We start from the raw sequence: 12,111 nt of genomic DNA, 5'->3' as shown, positions 1-12,111 counted from the left end.
AACGAGCCATTAAAAAATCGAATTTTTATAAAATTTCCTTTCACGATGAAATGACATGCTGCAGTTTTGGTAGCGCAGATGATGTGGGGTACCCACTACTGGCCCCACAAGGAAGGATCGCCTGCTGGGGCCCGCTGCCAGTTCCAAGGAAGTGGGGGTCCCCGTGCGAGACGGAACAAAACCCCTCGTGGGCTCACGCGTGCGAGCCCGGCCCATTGCATCAACACACTTGCAAGTACGAGCCAGCTCCCAGACCCATCAACTGCTACTCCTAACTCCTGTACGTACTAGACCAAGCATTTTTGTCTCGGGAAAGGAAAAAAAAGACACAATTCCATGTATGCCTAAAAAATTATCAAAATCCTCAATCTATCAAAAAAATTATTGTTCCTCATATATCACTACTTAAAATTATCTTTACTATATATACTACTGATGTGATAACTGTGTTAATTCTAATGGCACACGGAGGAATAAAAACGCTAAATTTTAAAAACCTTTTTTGCGGGTAGAACAAAGATAGACTACTAGGCCAAGGCATCTCGTTTCTGCACAAGGAAGGGTCTAATTGGACGGCTCGGATCTTCTCCCCCATGGAACGGACCGGAGCCACATCATCCTCAAATGCAAGACCTACGCAAGTTAATTGCCACATCCGTCACTGCTCATGGGCCCGGAAGGCTCCGCACATCGCGAATGCACACCGCCCGGAACTAAAGCCCCTCTCGCTCGCTGGCCCTCGGCAGTGGCCTGCCACAGCAAGCAAGTGCCTCGAGCGAGGAGCAGCAGCAGCCGCCATGGGGAAGGTCAGCCGCGCTTCCCTAACCCCTATCTGTCGCGATTCCCACTCATCGTAATCTCTTTGATCCGTCTGGTGCTGATGACAGAAGAAGAAGCGCAGCGGAGGAGGTGGTGGCGGTGGCGGTGGCGGTGGCAGCGGCGGCGGCGGCGGCGGGCAGCAGCAGAAGCCGGCGGTGGAGGTATCGGCAGCCGCGGAGGAGGGCGAGGAGCAGGACGTGGCGGCGAACACCTCGGCGTGCGATGATGGCCAGGCGGAGGACAAGGACAAGGACAAGGACAAGGAGAAGGGGAAGGAGAAGAAGGTGCCCCCGGTGGTGACGGCGGTGCTCAAGGTGGACATGCACTGCGACGGCTGCGCCAAGCGCATCCGCGGCTCCGTTCGCCGCTACCCAGGCACGTCCTTTTCTCTCTCTACCTGCCTCTCCGCGTCCCCGTTCTGTTCTAGAAGGTTCTAGAACCAAGCGTGCGCGCCTTCGTTTCGATGAACTACGTACTGATCGGTGCTGCTGTTTCCCGTCAGGTGTGGAGGGGGTGGCGATGGAGGTGGACAAGGGGACGATGACGGTGGTGGGCCGCTTCGACGCCAAGAAGCTGCGGGACCGCGTCGCCAAAAAGACCAAGAAGAAGGTCGACCTAGTCGGCGACAAGGGTGGCGGCGGCAACAAGGGAGGAGGAGGCGGCAACAAGAAGGGCGACGAAGAGAACGGCAAGCCGGACAAAGAGCACGAGTACGACCAGGAAGAGAAGGACAAGGAGAAAGAGAAGGAGGAGAAGGGAAAGGACGACAAGGGTGGCGGCAACGGAGGGAAGGGGAAGGGCGGCAAGGACAACAAGAAGCCCGTGGTGGTGCGTACACAACTAAGTACTGCTAGTCCATAAACTTCATTACGCATTGCACGCCCTTCTTTGTTTTCCTTAATTCTTGCTCTTGTTTCCCATTGCTCATCGGGTAAGACTTAAGAGAAGCACATGCATGATTTACTCGTGAACATGATTTGTACTTTGATCCTATTAGATGGTAATGTTGGTAGAGTAGAATTTCTGTTGTGATCAGGTTCATGTTTTGACGTACAGTACTGTACAACCGCCTCATAAAGTGAGAAAGAAATGGGTGTTGCGCCTCATGATTCTAAATGAGCCCCCGTGAAGAATGAATTTTGTGCCTGTCCGCATCTGTTCCTGAATGCTGTGGATTTTTTGTTCCTCTCCAGCAACCGATAGAGCATGCATGCAGTTCTGCTCTTCGTCATCCACATTTTGTTTTAGGAGTATGTACTAGCATTCTGTGGCAGAAGCTGTGCTGAGTTTGCTTTGATTTGACTGCACGGTGACAACGCATGCAGCCGGTGGTTGGCACGGTGGTGCTCAAGATCGGATCCTTCGGCCTCCACTGCGACGGCTGCATGAACCGCATCCGCACCAAGCTCTTCAAGATCAAAGGTAAACCACTGCCTAGTACATTATTCATGCTCAGTGATGAGTTAGTTGCCAACTGCTTACGCCGTTAATTTCAGATGAGAGGGACTACAGCACCCTGTACGTAGTTCAGGCAATTCGATCTTATCTGTGGATTGATTTCTCGTATATGTCACGTTAATTTCCTTATTATGTTCTCTTGTTGCAATCGAGAACTACGTATGTACGTACGTACGTTAGTGTGGTTTAGTAATTGCCTGATTATGTCTAGATCTCTTGTAATTACCACCTGTACAGATTACTGAAGATTGCAAATAATCCCCCTCATGTGTAATGGGTTAGCTGTTTCGATTTACCGATCCCAATGCAAGGCTGATCTTGAAATTAAATCTTGATCCGTCGCTGCGGCGTTTAAGCAAAGCAGATTAATTAATCCATGCACTCGATGGATCGTGTAGGCGTGGAGCAGGTGGGCATGGACATGGGCAAGAACCAGGTGACCGTGACGGGGACCATGGACATCAAGGCCCTGCCGGAGAAGCTCCGCAAGAAGCTGCGTCGCCCCGTGGACGTGGTGCCGAACAAGGACAAGGACGGCAAGGACAAGGACAAGGACGGCAAGCAGCAGCAGGAAGGCGGCAAGGAGAAGGAGAAGGACGCGGCGACCAAGGCGCTGACGGAGGAGTTGGAGGCCTGGAAGGCCGCCTTCTACGACCAGCATGCGCTGATCAACACCGAGTTCATGCTCAGCGACGAGAACCCCAACGCCTGCTCCCTCATGTGATCCGTCGTCGGTCATGGATGCTTGTCGCGCGAGCTGGGTTTCTTTGATCCGTCCGTCGATCTGTTTAACAGCAATTCTTGTAGTGTTAGTAGTTGAGTTCTGTGTAGCTAAGCTAGGATTAAACAGAAGAGACAGGGTGGACAGGTGAAATGAATTGGAAGTAGGAAGTGATAGATAGAAATGGAATGGGAGATAGGTCCATAGACAGACAGGGACAGATGCAGAGTGCAAGTTACAAAGTTTGAGCAGGAGCTGGTCTGGTCACTGCTTTTTCGGGAACTGCATGTGGTGAACTTGGGAGAAATATGCTGTGCTTCTTTTTGTGACATGGATTTCTGATGGCCATGACAGAAAACTTGCCATGAATGAGTTGTAGCTTGAACGCATTCTTGTGATTGATACTTCGATTTTGAGTTTTGAATTTGTTACAGGTAGATGGATTGCATCCCTTGTGATGTTTCTGCGAGGGAGACTGTGACAACGGTGAGGTGCTGCAGCTTGAGATAGATGGATTGCATCCCTTGTGATGTTTCTTGCACATGAGTGCTGCACACAGACACAGGAGTGTTGCTATTGGGCCAGAGAAAGCAGCTGCTCTTTCGGCTACTGTTTGGTATGCTCTTCACAGGAGTGGGAAAGCCGAACAAAAGAGAGAGCCCAGAGCTGCTGCCGAATCCTGCAGATCTGATGTAGCAGACCCAGTGAGGACTGAGGAGTAGTTAGCAAAAACTCACCATTGCACAGCGGCAGATGCTCGCCTAGCCAAATTCGATGCATGCATTCTCCAATAGATTGATTACCTTTAATATCTATTTGGATGCGACAGTCAGCTTTCTTGTGGCTTAAACTACACAAAACAAGTAGCTCCTCAAGCACACATAATATTTCTTTGCATGACACAGTTTGTACACGGGGAAAAGGTATAAAATGCCTTCATTTGCGGCTCACCAGTTGTGCCCATTGCAATACCTACACTTAATATATCTGAGGTATACTGTACAGTAATATAATTTATTATTTTTACAGCACACACACATATGCACTTTTGTCTGCATACAAAGTAGTAATTTAAGGAGCTTTTTCAATAAATGTATATGTTTGTTCACATATTATCAGAATAGTGAACAAACATAAACATATACAGATTCGATGGCTAGAGACAAATTATGTAGAATAGTGATTGAGAAGTGGGCCCATCTACCGTATCACTATTTCATGCATACTTTTGGTGCTCATTTACCTGGGTCCTTCTCTGTAGCAGACCAAAGGCGAAGGCTGCCATGCCAAGACGAGACTGCTTTTTCGCCACATGAAAACCATACTGTATACTCCTTTCAAGTGTACGGTACCATCTGTCTATTTCTGGCCGGATAGGATACACTATTTCCAACAAAAAGTTCGCTTGACTCTCAAACCAAGTCCTGCATGCCACAATTGAAATCTCACCAGTGTCCGTCCTCGCGAAAAAAAAGAGAGAGAGAAAGAATAATCACTTAGCCTGGACTACTTTTTATAGGAAAATACATTTGCAGGAACTGATTACTACTTTTTTTTTATTTTGAGAGGAAACTGATTACTAGTACTAGGGAGCGAGGGAGTTTAGGCCTTAAAAAAATATACCGATGGGCCCTTTTGGGCTCCTCTTTTAGCTGTGTGCGCATATTGTGCATCTATTGGGCTGGGTTGGACGAGATGCATTTGGGCCTTGGATGTTGTTGCGTTTTCGCGTGCTGGACCGCAACTATCCTTTTCTTTCTTTGCTCCTCGTCCTTGTAGCAATCTCTCAAACTTTGATTCATGATATATATGTGCTGCTCTCAATCTATCGTTTCCTGAAAGCCGTTCTATTTGTCAACACCTGGCACGTGTTGGTTCCAATCAGAATCAGGTGAACTAACTGTCCATTTACATGCTAATCTTTTCGGTTACTCATTTCGCATTGAAGCTAGGATGAGAGACAAACTGAGGTAGAGCTGTAAATTAAGCTTTCCTTCTGTATAGTGTAACCAGTAATAAGCAGACAATTCATGTTAATATACTCTTTTTGTCTCTGCATGCAATTCCCTTCTATTGTAGATTTCGTAAGAGCTAGCCATATTATGCCCATATTCATAGACGTGCAGTTGTACATGCGACATATAAATAATATGCATGCAAGCACCAATACAAAATTGGTCATACCACCACCTCGTCCACATGCCACTTATTACAATTCCCAGCCAGCGCTGCACTGAAGAAAGGAGGGAGAGGGGCCGGGCCATGTCAGATCTTACGATCATCAGCACAGCACCGGCAGCCAATCTCCCACTTCAATCAATCGTGAACAGAACACAGTACATTATTTGCTCAGACAGGAATAGAGAGATCGCAGGAAGAGCGTGCTGTACGTGCCACAAGAATCTATAGAGCTTGCATCTACGTGTCGACATATCAATCCCAACTGCGCTCGGAGTTTAACAAAAAATTATGGTGTGTTTGGTTCGAGGGATCAATAGAGAAAAGTAGATGGGAAGTGCCACGAGATGGTTGGGCAAACTCCTTTGTCGAACAAGCAGGAGATGCAGGTGTTAGGGTAATTGCCAGAAATTAAAAAGGAGAGGTTTTGCTGTCAGCCTGGAGGGCCCTGTTCCATTGCGGTAGGCAGAGGTGTTGGCGTGTGTCGAGGGCTTAATGGTGGCAGGACAATGGGTTCATACTGGAACAAACGCACGGCAAAGCCGCGCTAGCTAGTATTTGTACTTCGATGGCCAGTGCAGTTGAATTCTGTATCATGTAGTATAACCAAGTAGAAGAGCAGTTGACTCAACATATATAACAATAGTGTAAGTGGTGATTGACTGAACTTTTGTTTAATCATGTAGTTTAACCTTGATCTGTTGGTTCAGCCGAAGCAAAGATAAAAAATCCAAGGATATTGTTTACATTGGGAGCCATAATTAAGTTGTGGTCCCTTCCAGTGATCAGAACTCATGAAATCAATATTGAGTGTGATTGAAAATAAGTGTGGCTGAGAAAAATTATGGAGGAATCTCGTCGCTGGGCTCGGGATCCAATGAAATTATGTTAAATAATATAAAAGGATATACACACAAATGTTTAAATGTACAGTGATAATGAAGATTTAAGGAGCATATATAGCTAATGCCTTACGCGTTAGTAATGGTAAAAAAAAGTACTAGCTGTAGTTCTATTTAAAAGCTGAGATAATTCATTAGTTACATGGTTTAAAATGAACCGTAGGCACTAAAACATATATAAATATGTCCACCTTAGGTAAACACGGTTTCAGTCCGTCTCCAGTGGAAAGTAATGAATAGTTCAATTAAGCATATAACTTTGCAATCTTGCATGTGAAAAAGGAAGAGCATCATGCACGCTGTTGCTACAGATAAATGGAATACAGACCAATAGTCTAAAATGTGTAGCTAATAAATGATGCATCAGAAAGTAGAAGATCCTAAAAAGATTCATGTATCCACTTGACAAATTGAAAATCATGCAATAGGTATGGACTGTGCATATCAAAGAGAAACCTTTTGTTGGGTTGGTTTGTTATCGGAGGGTTAGCTCCTGTCGCAGGGATTCTGAGGGACCCTTTTTTATAGATTCGGCCGGGGGATGATTCTGAATAAGTTTGCCGGAGAAATAAATGGGTGTAAATGCGATGACAGGTGGAGTGGAATGATCTAATACAGAAAGGAGTAAATGTGCTAGGGGATTTTTAGACAGGTTCGGGCCGTATTGCGCATAACACCCTACTCCTGTGTGGATGCTATAAATGTCTTGAGAATGTCTCCCAGGAATGTGCTAGTTACAAGAATGTCTGTCTATCCTAGAGCCTGGGGCTCCTTGTTCTTCGGTTTCTATGCTCGTACGAATGTGGTCTTTGATCTGTGTGTGTCTGTTGGCTCTGAGTGTGCTCGTCTCAGAGTTCGAGCGCTGCCTATCAATTAATTCACCCTTCAGACTTCAGACTTCCCTTTTGTCCGTGCTGCCGGTCGCTTTAAATACCCGCCGGTGGTAGCGTGCCCCGAATGGGAGGGCACGAATTCCAAAACGTCATAAATGGAAAAGGCTCATAGCCTCTGCGCGAAGTGACGGGGGTTGAAAACGCGCCCCGCGCCCGGTCTTCAGTCGTCATTATGGCGCTGGCAACAGGTGCCGAGGAGAGGGCCCACCGGGCAGCCACAGAGCGGCTCGGCGTGCCCGCCCCGTCTTGTTCGCCTGCCACAGCAGCGCGGCAGACGGAACGCCTCGGGCCTCGCGATGCTATCCCGAGGCGCAACGGATAGCGCGGGATGGGACCCATGCATTAAATGTCCCCACGTCCTTCTGCCAGAATATGGCAGGAACTGAAACCGAGCGTGGCGGGAGCAGTTGGAGGTGACAGGCCACGCGCGCTCTTAAATGCGGCCTTAGGCCTTTAACTGACTGACACCTCATCGCTGGACCCCTGTGGGGGCCACTGTCAGGGGGCTTCCTGGGTCCTCGGGGAACCGAGTGCTCGGGGGGCACTGTTCATGGCCCGAGCACTCTCTCCCGGACTTGACTATACGAATCCTCGGGGAACCGAGTGCTCGGGGGCCGCTGCTCGCAGCACTCTCTTCCGGAACTTCCTTCCTTGAGTCCTCGGGGTACTCGGGTGCCCGGGGGGCTACTGCTCGCAGCCCCGGGCACACCTCTCCCGGTACTGGGTTCTCCTAATTGTCATGGGACTTGGGTGCTCGGGGGTCACTGTTCACCTCCCCGAGCACTTTCTCCCCGGTCACTTTAGTCCTCGCAGATCATCGGGGAACCCGGGTACTCGAGGACCACTGACTGTGGCCCCGAGCGCTCTCTCCCGGGACTTAGTCTTTTTTACCTCACGAAGGTCACCCCGCGGGATGTCGCCACGTGGCGGATTGCTGGCCTGGTCTCAGGATTCGGGGACCCCTGGTTCCTAATTCACCGACACTTGTGTATGTCAAGAGCAACATAAGGCAAATATTTGAGAAGGGAATTGAAGGAACCTACTGCACCTGTCTAAGGTAGAACTCAGCAAAACCATTTTGTTTCAATAGTTCAGCATATCCACCTCCTGTGAAAACCCTAAATGTAGGAAATTTTGTTAGAGTATTACAAAAAAGAAAATAGAAATGAACTAACATATATGAAACTGAACATTTATGACAGCATAATGCAATAATTCTTAACAGCTTTGTGGAGGAATGTAGCATATAATTATTGGTGAGGCGGTGGTATACAAATCAGATAGAACAAAGCAGATGAACTACACAGCTTTTGGTGACTTGGTACATATCACTTGTAAGTTAGCAAGATAAGAGAAAGCGCCTACATTTTGGATCAGGTGTGATTTTCTTATAGGCTACAATAATATCCCTTTAATCTATACAAATTTAAATGTAGACAGTAATGTAATCGAATTTCTGTTGTCCTATACTTTGTTCTAACTAATTTCTTACAAAGGTTGTGCATTTTCAAAGTGCATGAACTTAAGTACAATGTTCAGATAAGCACTATTCATAGAAAGAACTCTGGCGTACCAATTATAGTTACATGTACAAAATTCCAGGGTTATGTACAGCGTGAAGAAAATAGAAATGGATGTTCTAGGTTACTTTGTAAGTGATGAAAAAATAGCATTCTTAATCTGAAGTCTAAATCATCTTCAAAGATCTGGACTTGCCACACTGGACTGGATTGCAAGTCTGAATATTTTGTAGCTCAAGAGACAACAACACGTGAAGGGGGGGGGGGGGGGTGGTGAGGAGACGTGGCTATGCTCACCAGAGACAACAGCTAGCAACCATATCACTGGAGGCAGGCGAGGGATCTGACCGCATCCAAGCTCCGAGTAGAGGAAGGAATGGATCTGGCCATTCTTGACCTCTAGCGCCGACCTCCTGGCACCGACGAGGACAGCGACCAAATCGATGGATCGGGTCAGCCGCGCGCGGACCTCGATCTATGCCGCCGCCATGGGCTTCTATCATGCCCATGGTCATGTAGAATATAGACCCAAGATCTTGTATACCACATACTGTATTTTGATGGTGCCCAAAACTTCAACTCATTGAATGCAGCTTCTGAATATCTGCGGAGAAACAAGGTTATTAGCAACCAAACATTAAGATGCACTATAACTCTCAGACACTCTAGCATTAAGATGCACTCAATTCTCAGAGCACAAAAATAAATGTGTGCTTGCTGAGAACCTTCGTTTACTTCTGCTGAAGGTGATGCCATAATAATGAAAATTTGTTTCAGCTAAGTTCAGTTCAGCTCCCAATCCATCATTAATGTCCTCAACTAATTCCAATTCCAATGAGCTTTGAGCATGGACAGGCAAAAGAGATGGGAAGCATGGAGGGTATATCAATGCTACCGGAGGTGAGCTAACGATAAGAGAAAAAAAATTCAGTGCCCCTCCTTGTAATGGCACTCAGCATTAAGATGCATTGTTACCCTGGGGCTATGCAAGAAATTGACTTTGACCAGAAAATAGAAATGAGTACAAATACATCAGAACAGCAGCAGCAGGTGCGGGGCTTTCCAGCTCTTTCACAGAAGAATATATTATAGCAGAGCTATCCCCAGAGCTTAAATAGTAATCAGTTAAGCACGATTTACACCATTCATATAGAGGTAGGTAGAGCTACTCCCAGTATCTTCTTAGAGTGACGACTGACGAGTACTGAAATTATCATGATTGAATAGTTGCCATTAGATTTAACCTTAAGAATAATTAATAGCGGTGATCGTAATACTATTCAAAATCTAATTTCTGCAAGCTTTTACGGGATTCGATTTTTGCAACACATAATTCTAACAGTTCATGTCATTTTGGCACTTCCAAGTGACACTATGCAAACAGAGACACAGCTAGATAGTTAGGTTGACATTTGAACTGCAAAAATTTCAACCCAATTACTTCTAACTTGATTCTTCTGTTTAGAAAAATTCTGCAGATACATTACATTTTACAAAGGATGTTATGGCCTATCCGGAACAGCATAAGGAGAGAAATAGTAATGTAATGCTTGTACTGTTTGTCAGAATAAACAGCAATGTAATGATTGTACTGTTGGTCAAAGCAATACAAAGAGGTACTCGGGTTTAACAGCTCAAAGTTTAAACGGACACTATAACAGTACCACTGCAAACAAGTTAAGGATAATTTTTGCAAAATTGACATGTACCGCCACAGACATGAGCAAATCAATTAACACCGAAACTGAGCAAACATGAGTCATACACATGTACACAGTGAGAATCCATGACCAATTTAACACACACATGATCATCCTATAACAAACAGCATTTCTGTGCTTACCAGACCTGAACCAATTTTACTCTGATCCTGATCGAATTGGGCGAAGTTATGATCTGAGCTACCAATCAAACCTACTGAATAAATAATGAAAAAACATAATGCAAACTCTAGAATAAAATCACTATAAATTGATCAGAAAAAATAGATTCGTCCATGTACTGGGACTGGGAGTGGATGATGCTCACAGCTCCGTCCATGTTCGAGCCGGTGAAGTCCCGTGGCAGAACACCTTGCTGCTACTGGAATCATGATCTCCATCCGGCAGCGAGGCGTTGATGTCTGCGTGCTTGGAGCCGCGTAGCAGCCATTGGATCAGGCCCCGGTGCGCCGGAAGACCAGGCCGCAGCGTTTGACGGCGATCCACGGAGCGCCGCAAAGACACGCGCGGCGGTCCTCCGGGGGAAGTCCCCAGTGCAGACGCCTCGGACGAAGGCGAAGCCCTCCGGCGCGGCGACGGCGAGCAGGGCGCTAAGGAGCTCGCCGAGGTCGGCGCTGCAATTCATGGACGCGGCGCTCCAGTGAAGATGGCTCGTCAGGAGAGGAGTTCCCGCAGGGGGGTGGGGGGCTCGACGGGGCGCAGGAGGCGGCGGCGCGGAGATGGAAGGAGGAGCGGGGCGGAATCTGTTCAGAAATAGAGAGGAAATGGAATTGCTAATGATTTAATAACTAGGCTAAAAAGTTAAAGAGGAAATAGATATTTATTACTTATTATAGAAGAGATAATTTTTTATAAGATAGAATTTTATAAAGTTTACTTTCGAATAGTCTAATTTGGAGCGGGCCTGTGGGAGATCGGGAAGGTGAAGAATCGCGAGACAGCTCACGACGCTGCGTTCTTCCATCCGACGACTCACGATCCCATGATATATGCGGCAGTGGTGGTGACGTGACTCACTCTGCATTGAGAAATGGGTTCAGGATTCGATCTATAAGATAAGATAGATGCCGGTGGTTTTGAGACCGATTGCGCGAGAATGGTGGCTGCTTTGAACAGAAAAGAAGAAGCTAGATCGCTCAGAGATTGCCTTGTAAATTAGACAGGCCGGCAAAGGAGCTTCAAGGGCTTTTGCAAGACTTGAAGGTCATCAAGGTAAATACAGAGCATGAACTCAGTCAATTAACTAGGAGAACTTGTCGTACTGTTGTTAGGAGCCTAGATGCTTACAAATGATCTGTCGTCATCCTTTCCTCAAATAAAACATCCTAATTAACTGAGCATATATTACTGTATACACAAGTGTTGTTAGAAAATTAGTTCACGCAATGACATGGATCTACCGATGCGAACGATGCAAGTTTGCAGCTGGTAATAGAGGCACGATATTTGTTAACGTGGTTCAGTCGAAGCCTATATTCCTGGGTATGTCCGTGGTGCGTTGCTCTCCACAGTTGCAACACCGATTGCTCCGATAATAAAAATCAGTTTGAGAATAATTAATCGATAAAGTTTGTCATCGAATTGATCAATTAATTATCAGAAATTTTCTGAGATTAATCGATAACAGACTAATCTCATTATCAGAATTTTTTTAGACTGAAATGAGAAGAACTAATCTCATTTCGATTAATTATTCTCGAATTGATTCTCATTATTGATGGATCGACACGACGACGACGACGTACGATGCAGTGGCAGGCGAGCCGTACAGCAGGATCAGGTCGGTAGGTCGGCCCGGCCGTGGGCGGTGGAACGCACTGCAGCATCACATGCATGCATGCAACCGATCGTTCGCAGAACACGAAAGCCGCTGCCCCTGCTCTGCACAGCTTTATTTAC

The 12,111-nt window shown here is 46.5% G+C and overlaps 1 protein-coding gene and 1 long non-coding RNA gene across 2 annotated transcripts; one reads left to right on the top strand and one right to left on the bottom strand.

Moving 5' to 3' along the window:
- Window positions 1-797: 797 nt before the first annotated feature.
- LOC133920761 (heavy metal-associated isoprenylated plant protein 3-like) lies at window positions 798-3,284 on the top strand. Its single transcript, XM_062365355.1, has 5 exons — window positions 798-853; window positions 938-1,194; window positions 1,322-1,647; window positions 2,145-2,241; window positions 2,676-3,284. Exons 1-5 carry the CDS (start codon window positions 798-800, stop codon window positions 2,999-3,001), a joined length of 1,062 nt encoding a protein of 353 aa, XP_062221339.1. The 3' UTR covers window positions 3,002-3,284.
- Window positions 3,285-4,065: 781 nt separating this feature from the next.
- Window positions 4,066-11,375, bottom strand: LOC133920911 (uncharacterized). The gene is made up of 4 exons (XR_009910182.1): window positions 11,090-11,375; window positions 10,520-10,955; window positions 8,789-9,095; window positions 4,066-8,089 (listed from the first exon to the last, which is right to left on the bottom strand). It is a non-coding gene; the product is annotated as an uncharacterized LOC133920911 (long non-coding RNA).
- Between the last annotated feature and the right edge of the window lie 736 nt (window positions 11,376-12,111).

Source organism: Phragmites australis, chromosome 6, assembly GCF_958298935.1.
Source record: "Phragmites australis chromosome 6, lpPhrAust1.1, whole genome shotgun sequence".
Taxonomy (NCBI): Eukaryota; Viridiplantae; Streptophyta; class Magnoliopsida; order Poales; family Poaceae; genus Phragmites; species Phragmites australis.
The sequence above is the reverse complement of the archived record's forward strand: the minus strand, read 5'-3'. Positions and strand labels throughout refer to the sequence as shown.

Coding starts and splice junctions, on each gene's coding strand:
- LOC133920761 (XM_062365355.1), top strand. CDS start 798: ATGGGGAAGGTCAGCCGCGCTTCCCTAACCCCTATCTGTCGCGATTCC. Junction 1,648..2,144: donor ACAACAAGAAGCCCGTGGTG/GTGCGTACACAA, acceptor CAACGCATGCAG/CCGGTGGTTGGCACGGTGGT. Junction 2,242..2,675: donor CAAGCTCTTCAAGATCAAAG/GTAAACCACTGC, acceptor TGGATCGTGTAG/GCGTGGAGCAGGTGGGCATG.